Source organism: Rattus norvegicus, chromosome 3 (genome assembly GCF_036323735.1).
Source record: "Rattus norvegicus strain BN/NHsdMcwi chromosome 3, GRCr8, whole genome shotgun sequence".
Taxonomy (NCBI): domain Eukaryota; kingdom Metazoa; phylum Chordata; class Mammalia; order Rodentia; family Muridae; genus Rattus; species Rattus norvegicus.
Window position 1 is genome coordinate 57,341,735 of NC_086021.1, and position 12,339 is coordinate 57,354,073.

At 44.0% G+C, this 12,339-nt stretch overlaps 1 protein-coding gene across 7 annotated transcripts in view; it reads right to left on the reverse strand.

Moving 5' to 3' along the window:
• The window catches only part of Cacnb4 (calcium voltage-gated channel auxiliary subunit beta 4), a 262,372-nt gene that overhangs the window by 25,835 nt on the left and 224,198 nt on the right, over positions 1-12,339 (reverse strand). For 5 of the 7 annotated variants that reach the window (NM_001399143.1, XM_017592000.3, NM_001105733.2 and 2 more), the window contains 4 exon segments: positions 1,941-2,050; positions 10,809-10,867; positions 11,809-11,889; positions 12,105-12,124. In NM_001399143.1, the coding sequence (NP_001386072.1) occupies positions 1,941-2,050; positions 10,809-10,867; positions 11,809-11,889; positions 12,105-12,124 (270 nt within the window). 7 annotated transcript variants of the gene reach the window in all.

Here is a 12,339-nt window from a genome sequence, read left to right on the forward strand (position 1 = left end):
GAACTTGGGGTAGCCAATAGAAAGTCCCAGGTGCCAGGAAAGCAAGAGTCTCCCAGGACTCAATGGGGGTGACATTAGCTGAAATACCCAACAAAGGGAAGAGAGAACCTGTAGAGACCATATCCAGAGGTTAGGCACAGTTCCTGATTGAGGGATGGAGCCACCCACCCTTCTCAAAAAAATTTAACCCGAATTGTTCCTGTCTAAAGGAAATACAGGGACAAAGATTGGAGCAGAGACTGAAGGAAAGACCATCCAGAGAATGCCCCACCTGGGGATCCATCACATGTGCAGCCACCAAACCCAGTCACTATTGCTGATGCCAAGAAGTGCTTACTGATAGGAGCCTGATATGGATGTCTCCTGAAAGGTTCTGCCAGAGCCTTACTGATACAGATGAGGATGCTCTCAGCTAGCCAACAGACTGAGCACTGGGTCCCCAATGGAGGAATTAGGGGAAGGACTGAAGGATCTGCCACAGTTTTAAAGAAGCTTCTAGGCAGAACTACAACAGAACAAGCTGACATCATTTTAGTTTCAAGCCTCACATATTATGGCATAATGTAAAATAACATTTGATATTTTTCTGAAGAAACAAAAAGGCAGTAATACAAACTGTACTGTCCCATGACCAGAACCCACAAGGCACTCTTAACTCTCAGTCCAAATAGCTCAGAAACACCAGGATTTTATTTACTCTGTGCCAGCAATGAACTGGAGTGTTGGTTCATATTCACTACTGCAACACTCAAAGCCCTTGGGCAATGGCCCTGTGCCATAAGCAGTGGTAGAACTTGGGTAGATCAGGAGAAGACCACATTACACAGTGGATAAACCCGGTAGTTGGAAAGTATGTATAATAAGCAAATTAGAGGCATAAGGAAGGCAAAGGCACTTTTATCTCATCTTCTTCAAGAAAACCAAAAACCAGACGGGTTCTCAGAGGGGTTCTAAGGGAAGCTTCTTCATAAATCTGTTACTGGTAAACAAAGCTGGGGCAGTCATAGAATCTGGTGTTGGAGGCCCTTAATGAACACCCTTTACCACTAGACTGGGGTGCCCCAGCATCTCTGGAACTGGTGATGTTCCTTGTGCCCAAGTTGGCTCAGTTTGCTTGCTTGCTTTTGAGACAATGTCTTATGTAGTCTAGGCTGGCCTTGAACTCCCGACCCTCTTGACTCCACTTCCCAGGTGCTGGGGTTAACAGATGTTCATATTCTCACTCATCTGTCAAAACTGTTATTATTTCATGGGCTCAGGGAGACATTCCCCAAAGTGGCTCACTTCTGTGCACACCCTAACTCATCGAAAACTTTTTATTCTTTATGGGAGGATTTTTAAGGTGCTTTACAACAAGTACCCAGGAAAGACAAGTTTAAGTCCTCTGCAGGTCCAGCATGGTAGTCTCCATTTCCACTGAAAGGTGTGATTCTTCTGGGTATACCAGTTGGCCAAACAAGGATATCATTACCTCCCCCTTCTAAACATCTTGTTTCCTCCCATGTCAGTCATGTGTTACCTGCGACAGAAACCTTATTGTGAAGTTTAGGGAAAAGGAAATACGTAGTCTCCCACGGTTCAGCAGCAACTTCGTAGAGGAGCCTGAGAAGTCTGCTCCCACCATACTAATTGTCTAGAACTGAGATGAGGAGCGGGGAGAAGAGGGATGGAGGGAAGGAAGGAGAAAAGGAGGGAGGGAAGCAGAGAGAGACAGAGGGACAGAGAGAGAGACAGAGAAAGAGGGAGGAAGGGAGAAGGAGGAGGAAAAGGAAGGGAGGGAGAGACAGAGGGGTTTCTGACTGCTGTAGGACTCTGCCCCTGTCCTGTCCATTGCCTGGCTTTCTCCACAGATATTCAACCCTTCTCCAGGCAGGTCAGTGTCCAAGTAGGACAAGATATTCCCCACCCATACACCTCATGCCTATATGAAAACATCTTACCTAGGCTGGATCTGGTGTTTGAACGTTCAATTATTGCTCTCTTGCTAGGATTGTTGAGGACAGACCTCTTAGCAAGAGAAATGTCAGCTGTCACTCTGGTTATTGATATCCTAGGAAGAGGAACACAGAACAGAACAAGCCAGTAAAAATGTGGCTGTCTGAGTGACTCATAGCTGCAGCGCTTAGTAGACACTCCACACACTACCATGGAACCATCGTACAGTAAACATCGGCCACAAGGATTTTAAACAGACTCTGGCTCATATTAAAATACAAACCATGAATGGTGGCAGTCTTTGGCTCTGTAGCTGAAAAACCACTCCAGTGAAAATGTGCTCCCTCCATTATGGCCTGGCCAAGTCGCCTTTAAAGAATGCAGCACACCAGGACGGGATCAAAACATGAATTAAGCATGCTCTTTCCAGGAAATAGCTGTACCATTTCATTTCCTCAAAATTAACAGTTGATTTGCTCTTGAATGAGACCTTCAGGATACACAACTGCTCTACCCCAACACCACTAGCTGGAAAGGGAAAGCTTCATTTGATCACAGAAAAAAAAAATCAACCAGTTGGTAACTAAGTTGTGTTTCTTGGCTCAGTAGTTAATCTCTGATATATGAAGTATTTCAACCCCAATACCTGAAGTCAATGTGAGCATGAGACTGGAGTTGTGTTAAGTGAGAACACACCTTGCCATCACGGAAGACCAGAGCTGAGACTTTGTATGGAGAGAGGGGAACAACTGAAATACACATTATCAAGCAATAGCATGTAAATTTTTATCATTTTAAAATAATTTTTAATTGAGACCGCTAAGCTTCCAGCTATTGTCTGTAGAATTCAAAGCTGGTCCACCTAGGACAATTAGAGAGACCTTCCCTACCCTCATCCGCACATCATCATGGCTGAGTCAGAAAGGGGAGGATCGCTTCCCTTTATCCTCATAGCAGACTTATTCTTCTCCAGGGCTGAACTTCTTTGAGGGTTAGAGCAGAGAAGCAAGCATGTATTTAATTGTATGTCTTTTCACTCCTCCTGTTTCCGGCCATTTTAATGCCAACTGGAGACTCTGGTGACTAGAAGCCTTGGGAAGAACCTAAAATTGTCCTTTCCATAAATGCTTGGAAGCAAACAAACAAAAATTTTTTGAGATAGAGTCTCACAATATGTATCTGCATAACTTTGAATTCATAATCCTCCTGTCTCAGCCTTCCTTGTCCTGGAACCAAGGGTAACCACCACTGCGTCCAAGCTATAGAAAGTGCCGAAGTTCTAGGGGTTCTGAAGCCAAGTGGTGCTGGCCTGGGTGGCTGCATTTATAAGCTGCAGGTGCTTGGAACACAGCAGTGTTTTAACTTTTTGAACTGTTATGCCTTGATAATTATTTAAGGCAGACTCAAATTATCCTGCGCAGAAACTGAAAGCTGCGAGGAGATTTCCCCGGACCACTGTGAGCGTCAACATGAGCGGAACCGTACACCTCTGAATTTCTGTCTTCTCCAGGGGGCCCACTCACGAGTTCATTGTTTTGTGAAAGAGAAAGAAAGTAAAGAGGAAAGGAGGGAAAGAAAAGTTCGACATGACATCTGAAAACCCTGATGAGTAACTTCTACCTTCTACTAAGAGGGAAACTGAGAACGGAGAAAACTCGCTTCATTCCAGGCAGTGAGGCTCTCGAGAGGCTCTCGTAGGAAGAGGCTGGCTCACCTAGCTGCACGATTCTCTTCTGGTTCAGTTTTGTTTGCAGTAACAACTCTCTAAGATGCAGGTTTACAACCCTCACCCAGCTGAGAGCATTGTGAGGGTTCAAACTGGATTTGAATCAAGTGAGTCACGTATGTCAGTTTCTACTACTGCCTTTTTCTGCTTCCCTCCTTCCCTCTCTCTCTCTCCCCCTCCCTCTTACCCTCTGTTCCACCCTCCCTTCCTCCCTCCCTCCCTCCTTCTCTCCCTTCCTTCCTTCCTTCCTTCCTTCCCTTCCTTTCCCTTCCTTCCTTCCTTCCTTCCTTCCTTCCTTCCTTCCTACCTTCCTTCCTCCCTCCCTCCCTCCTTCTCTCCCTTCCTTCCTTCCTTCCTTCCCTTCCTTTCCCTTCCTTCCTTCCTTCCTTCCTTCCTTCCTTCCTTCCTTCCTACCTTCCTTCCTTCCTTCCTTCCCAGAGTCTCATTCTGTAGCCCAGGCTGACCTCATACTTGCTGGACTCCCTCTGCCTTCGCCTCCTGAACGCTGGGACTACAGGTTGTGGCTGCCATGCCTGCTCACGCAGTTCTGAAATGGTAATCTCCCCCAGGCAGGACTCATGTTGTTTAATTTGGGGCTCTAGCTTTCCTGTTTGTTACAGAGTGGAGCATCTGAATAGAAGCATATTTCACATTTCATATTCTAGAACAACCAAGTATGTGGCTGTAGATAAGTGGGATGAATTGAGGCAGAATTCAGATTTTCCAGAATAATTTTTGCGGTGCCAAGATTTTCTAGTTCTACGTAAGCCAAACCGTAACTCCTGGTTTTTTAAATTTTTTGAGGAAATCATGAACAAATGTGTATTCTTAGGCTTTCCCTGGGTTCTAAAGCTTCTTTACAAAGCTATCCAAGCTCTCCTGACCTTAATGTATAGGGAAACAGCTGCTTTGACAGTTAAAAATGGAGGGAACAATGTGGGTGGCAGAATGCCCCTTTTCTCATTTTATTTTCTAATGAAAAAGACTCCATTAATAATATATATTGTCTGGTAGCAAAATGCACATGCATGACGTAGGGTCCAGGAAGGAGCAGACTCTGCCTGGATGCCTAGTATTAAGACCAAGGTTTTTACTCTTGAATGGCTTACTATTGTCAGGGCCAGAGAGCAGACCCTAGTTTCTTTCTTTTTAAATAAAAATCATCTCAGCAAAGGTTTTACATCCACCTGGTCCTCTAGCACACCGGTGCAGCTCGAAACCTTCAAAGACTTCCCTTGGCAGTCTCATTGAGGCAGTGTCTGTAGCTGTGGGACAGCAGGAGTTCAGTTACCCTGAAGATGGGGTGTAGCAGCTAACGTCCCTGAAAGCCAGCGAAACCATTCTGTAAATCCAGCAAGTCTGCACCCGGCCTGCTGCAGGCCTCTAGCACAGGACGCCAGCCTTGGCGGCAGGAGTCCTTATCTGCAGAGCTATTTCATCTGCCCCTCCACATTTCCTACAGGAAGATATCTCTTTCAGTTATGACACAGCCATTCACCTCTAATTAGTATTCCCACATAGTATAACACATGTTTTTAAATCCCTAGTGCTCACATGGAAAAGTGTTCCAAAGCTGTCTGAACAGGGTGTTGAGGGAGACCCAGGGTCCCCTCTATCTTTCTTTTGATTTTCATGCTCAAGGCCAAATTACAGCATGTTTGAGACTCATCCCCTAATCAATAAAAAGGTGTCAGACTTGTCATTAGTATCTCAGAGGATTATCGCTGTGGGAGATGAAGGCGCTTTATAAAACCAGTTTCTTGAGTGATTGTTCTTAGCATTTGTGGTGGTTTAGGATGTCCCCCACATTCTCAGATATTTGACTACCTAGTCGGTGTCACTGCTTGGGGAGGCTTAGGAGGCATGGCCTTCCTGGAGAAAGTCCATCACTGGAAGCTACTTTGAGGTTTCAAAAGCTATATGTCATTACCAGTTCGCTCTTTTCGTTTCTTACTTTTATGATCAAGATGTCAGCTCTCAGTGCCCAGCTCCAGTCACCAAGTCTGCCTGTTGCAATGCTTCCCCTCTGTGACTGTGATGGACTCCGAAACTGTAAGCCCCAAGTACCCTTCCTTCTATAAGTTGCCTCAGAGGACTGGATGTGACGGTGCATACCTTTAATCCCAGCACTTGGAAGACAGGGGCAGGTGGTTCTCTGGGAGATCCACACCACCCTGGTCTACACAGCAAGTTCCAGGCTATTCAAGGCTACACAATGAGACACTGTCTCAACAAAAACAGATAAATAAGTAAGTAAGTAGAAGCTGCCTTGGTGATATATGTGTGCATGTGTGCATGCATGTGTGTATGTATGTATGTATGTATGTATGTATGTATGTATGTATGTGTGTATGTATAAATGTATATAAGGAAAACAGTTGTAAGACCTCCAAGGCCTCAAGGGGAACAATTTCCTTGTATCTTATCTTCCTAAGTTTACAGTCCACCACCATGAACTCTCCCATCCCAGACCTGGTGAAACCCATATATAGAGAAAACAGTGTGAAATGCAGTGAGATATGAAGTAATTTAGGCATTCGAGTTGGCCCAAAAATGTTTAGTTATTTCTAGTGTTTGAAGCCAGCACAAGAAGAGAGAATTGTGGTCGGAGCTGTGTGGAAGGGGATGCTGGTTATAAGATAGACGCTTCTTTGGCCATTTGTGAACTGCAATGGCAAACGGTTTTCATTTACGTGGTGCAGCTGCTTTGTGATGCCATCAGTTGACTTCCATTAATAAACTCTGTACTGAGTTTTAGCACCTCTCTAGGTTGTATGCTTAAATTCTTCTCTTACAAATTGTCTTCCACTTTAACGTTTTGGGTTGTTTTGTTCGTTCCTTTCAGTTTGCGTGTTGAGCATAATTCCCATTTCTTTAGGACTCTGTCTATCCTTGTAGGCTTCACAGGATTCATGCATGATTTCAGGACATAACATGATGCTACCTAATTGTCTAAAAGATCGCACACCGAATACGTGCTAGTAAAAATAAAATTAATAATATAATTATTAATTAAAATTCAGTTGATTAATTAATAATAAATAAAATAAAAAATTTAAAGCCTAGATGACAACTCTTGGGGATTTGAAACATGTGGTGTAAGTCAGCAAACTGTGGCTGGTGAGGGGCTTGCTCAGCCTGTCAGTGCTGGGCTGTGCAGTTGTACAAACTTCACTGGTGAAGATGAGCCCAGGTAGTTCTTGTGGTGTGAAGTCGGGACACTCTGTCTGTGCCTACTGTGTCCCTCAAAGGCTGAGTGCCACCGAGTCCCTTCACAGGAATCACTCTTGGGTTCCTCAGGAGCCACACGGTCCTGCATTTTTCATTTTTCCTTATGTGCATTACAGTTAGACTCGAATTGAGTAAGGCACAGGCCTAAAGTGACACATTTCCAAAGAATGAAAGGACAAGTCATCCCGGCTTTTGCTTGCTGCAATCAAGCCGATGGGTTTTGTCTACTCCGCTGCATTGACTTTGAATGGGGGTCTCAAAAGCAGTGTTGAGCAGGAAATCCCCCTAACCCATGGGTCTCCAATTTGCTCTTTCTGAAAACCACAGGGCACTCTCTGTCTGTGAGGTCTACCATACCATAGTCACAGCCGAAGAAGCTCTGAGCAGGCTCCTGTTGACCGTGCTGTTTGTGCTGCTTCGCCGTGTCAACGCCTTCCTCGGCTGATCACAACTCAAGGCTATGCGCTGTTTTCCCTCATTTTATTAATTGGTAAAAAACACCACACAGCAGATTGTCAAAACACAGTATTCCCCACACAGAAGACGTGCTAGTGTCTATGAGGAGCTCCCAGCCAACTTCTCCCTTATCCAACCATCCATTCACTCTGCAGTGGGCTCATGGGGATTTTCTTCAGTACTGTCTTCTTCTCGTTACCTGAAAGCAAGCTCAGTGCCCCCAACTCCCCATCTTTACTAACCATTTCTCTCTAGCCTTGCCTATGCACCAGACTCTTCCAGGCCTGCCTCTGTCTCCAGCTGCCGCTCTAGCTGCTTCCAGATCTCACTGCCCCCAGATTCTCTGCATCATCAGACCTCATAAAAACTTGGCATTGAAATTTTAATTCTATCTTTAATATGAACAAAGCTTCTACAGTGTAGATACAGTGACCATGGCGGGAGAATTCTACTTGACTCGGGACTAGCCTGTGCTGCAACGAAATGAACAACCTTTTGCATGGCCTCGGGATTAAGAACAGCATCTGTACTCACTGACACAGCAACTGAGCCATTCAGCTCTTTCCCCTTGGCCAAATATTTGGAAGTAGTTGCTTGCTCTCACCAATGCTATTTTCAACCTTTAACAACATCATTTGTAGGAATGTCATGGGGAACCAAAACAATCTAACACAAGCATAGGCCGAGTTAGGAATTTGTTCCCATCGAGGGCTGTGATGGTATTAGAGGGGGTGGGGGCACTGCTCTGAAAAGTGACGGCACCCGAGGTGAAAACCAACGCGTCCACACAGAGCTGAAAGGACTAGGCACATGCAACCTAGAAGAGCAGACATGGCCTCTCATGTTAGCTGCCTTCCATCCCCAGAGGCACTTGTGGGTGAGAGCTATGGCCCAGAACACCACAGGACAGGACATAGACCATTACTGTAAGTTAGAGTCTAGGTCTAGCTGTTTCTTTGTAATACATTTTTAGGACATGAGTTCCCTAGTAGCCAGAGCCTTCTATACAGAAGAGGGTTGGCTGTCTATCTGAGGGTAGTGATTGGAGGAGAGATTAGAATTGAAGAACTCATGTTTCCTCTGCCAAGACTCTAATATTCATTGTGTTCCTCTTGTTTCCTCCAAGATAGCTCATTTTTCTACCTGTCTTGAGAGAGAGAGAGAAAGAGAGAGAGAGAGAGAGAGAGAGAGAGAGAGAGAGAGAGAGAGAGACTATAACCATGCCTTCCCCCTTTAATCAACATTCTGTGCTCACCAGACTATGGCAAGCTCTGTTTTCTCTACATCTGAGGTATACAGCTACATGGCACTTACCACTCTCCTTCACAGCTAAGAACACAGCACAGTTCTAGCCAATGAAAGGAGCTTTTATGGGCACTATTTGCAGGCCCTAGAGGCCCCTTCCCTTTTAGCTAACTGGAGAACTGAGGTCAAAGGCCAAGGGCCCCAAATGGTAGGTGAAGCAAATGTTCTGCCTGAGCTTCCCCTCACCACTTACCTGTTCTTCTCCAGCAGGAATCCCTGACTCCGATCACTTAGTGAGTAAAATCAAGCTTCCAGTGTGTTCAAGTCATTATGCATCTGGGGGGTCTATCAGTAAGGTGACCTATCCTAAATTCAGTCATATACTTAGAAATCCACCTAAGGGCAGACAATAGTCCCCATTTCTTCAATGCAATTCTCAATTACTGGAAGTAAAAAATCATAGCTGTGTGTGTGTGTGTGTGTGTGTGTGTGTGTGCATGTGTTGTGTATATGTGTGTGTGCTGTATATGCATTGTGTGTATATGTTGTATGTGTGTGTTGTGTTGTGTGTGTGTATGTGTGTAAGTGTATACGTGGTGTGTGTGTGTTGTATGTATGCATTGTGTGTATATGTGTTGTATGTGTGTATATGTGTGTGCATGTGTTTAAGTGTATATGTGGTATGTATGTATGTATGTGTATGTGCTGTGTGTACATTGTGTGTATATGTGTTGTATGTGTGTGTATATATGTGTGCACGTGTGTAAGTGTATATGTGGTGTGTGTGTGTGTTGTATGTACGTATTGTATATGGTATGTGTATGTGTGTGTTGTGCTCAGGTGTCCACAATAGAAGACACTGGGAATCCCAATCTGCTCTTCTCCACCCTATTTATTTGAAACAGTCTTTCCTAACCCAGTGCCAGCAAGCCCTCCTGTGGTTTTTCATCCCTTCCTACATAGCAGTGAGTTTGCCGGCCCATGAGAGTCAATGCTGGTTTTTCTGTGAGTGCTGATCGTCTGAACTCAGGCTCTCTGTTTGTACACAAGCACTCTCATCACCGCCCCACCCATCCCCTCAGTTTTTTTTTATATTGTATCTAGTCTTAGATACAATGATTATCTTCACATGACCACATAGAAGGCTTTTATTTGACAAATTATAATGCATATACATATTTGTATGAAATTACACATATTTTTACTTAAGTTTTATCTATACATGATTTGTGCTTGAGGCATGATCACTTTGCCTTTTCTTTAAATGCTGCATTAATTAAACTCTAAAATCTATTTCAAAGTATTTAAAGAGTTTTAAAAGGAACTATTCAGTTTAAAGTGATAACCTGGACACATTCTTGAGGTTTCTCAATGTGCACTATATAAATTCACTTCTGACAAAGTTCAGGTTTTTTTTTTCTCCCTGTGGCTGTCTCTGCACAGACCACACATTGAGGATAAGCATGCTCTCATTGTTAAGTCAATACAGATCTCCCTCACTTCCCTAGAAAACCTAAGAGCTCTAGATGCTTTCCACAGAACTGAAGCTCAGAATCTGAGGGCTCATATTGATAATGGCTTGTAGTGGGATATGTACAAAACATACCTAAAAAAACATAACAAAGTTATTTCTAAACATATGTGCAAATAAGTGGTTTCCTTCAATAGTGACGCTGAAGCTTATGTCCAAGTGATGACTGCTGCTCCCTTGTTATTTGTATATAATACATATATATATACATATATAATTCACATATATGTATTATATACAAAGCATATATATTATATATATATGTATATATATTAGACCTTCGAATCACACGTACATAATACATGCATTTGCACACATGCCCAGTTTCCAGACACTACCCAATATGACTAGTGAGCCATTACACTCATCAGAAACAAACATTTTAACCAATTTCTTCATGAAAACCAGTTTGGTATGAAATCACCAGTAAGGGAGAAAATAAACACAAATATGTATTATACCCAACAAATGGATTAATTTCCCTTTCCAGGCCCTTCTGTCCTTGGGGGCCTCAGTATAATTTCATATTTTCATAGCTGTCCCAGTGTATATTCTCCCAGAACATTGAGTCCAGTGTAATTACTAGACTTCTGAAATGGTTGGACACAGATCCACGAATCAGTTTATCACACTTGTTCAGTTAAGGGGAAGAAAGCAAAAGACAAAAACATCTGTATGTCTCACCTCCCATCAAACCTGTGCTTCAGGAAATCAAAGAGGGCTTTCTGCATCATGTCTGTTACCTTTGCAGAGGTGAGAAAAAAAGAACGAGGCAAACACAACAGAGAGAGGGAGAGAGACAGAGAGAGAGAGAGAAGTCAAAAGTGAGAGAGGCGGAAGCAAAGGACACAGTGACCGAGGAGAGACCCCATGATATCCAGGCAGCTACAGTGGGTCTCAGAGGGCAGACTTTCATGACAACCAGACACAGCTGTTAGTGTCTCCCCATGCTTCTTCTCCAGGGTGCTGAGGAATGAACCTATAGTTTTCACCAGGACCCCAGGCAAACCCTCCTTCCTATTTCTTCAGGATGTGGCCCTTCCTCGAGGAGATCATAATCTCGTTATGCACAGGCATGCTGTCCATCTTTGCATGGCTGAGTTATGCTTGCTTCTAGTGATGAGCAGTGGATAATCTTAAAGTTGGTACTGGGCTCGGCTGCCCTGCTTGCCCGTGTGTGTTAGGTATTCTTCTTGTCAGGAACTTAACTTTTTGTTTATAACTTTCCTACTCATCACCTGACATTTCCAACTCAGAGAAAGAGAGATAGAATCTTAGATTTGCCTCGAGAAAGTCATTAGGTCATTCAACAAATGTATACTAAATGCCTCATCCCCATCAGACATCATCTTTTGGGGGAGAGGTGGGTAGCCTGAAGGTTGTCCTGCTTCAGACTTAGATATTACATCCCCCTTGTTTTATCCATTTAAGCACAAAGCCAGAATGGCAAAATTTGAAATGTCAGGTACCACAGCCTGTAGGCTTCTTTATTACATGGCAATGTTTAATTAATCTCCAGAATTTAATTCTGGTTTTTACCGGTTTTCCCCACAACTGCCTACAAACACTATGAGCTACCTTACACCGGTTCCTATCTGTACTCAGACCTTGGAGGGGCCAGAATCCAAAGGACAGTCCCCGGGGTTCTTGGTCAGGAAAAGGAGAGCAACGGATGAAATTGTACCTCATAACCTTTCAGTGATGGCCCCACTAACACCACAGGACGCATTGATGGCACAACATCATACGGAGGAATGTGCTCTGTCTGAAAAAGACGAGTCAACATGAGTGAGAAGGTAAATTCGAGTCTCTCTTCTCGACATCCACAACATCTGGAATTCTCAGTAAGTCACTACTAAGGGTCCCCACTGACGAGGTCCGTCCCTCACTTTATAGCTATGTGGGTCTCGGAAATGCAACATCCACAGGCATGGACGGATAGGAACCTTAGCAGGAGTTTAAAAAGGAAACACAACTTACCACTTTCTGCTTCTGTTTTGCTAAAAGACAACAACAAGAGCCATATCAAAATATGTCACCTCTGTTAAGTGATAGCACATGAGTTTAAAAGATGGGAGAAGGTACCCTGTAACTGTCCTCACTGCCTGCCTGACACTCCCTCTGCAGGCCACTGGCCCCTGCCACTTCACTCTGGACATGCTGTGTGAGAACATGAAATACAGACATCTTCCTCTTCAGTGACTTTCCCAGTAGA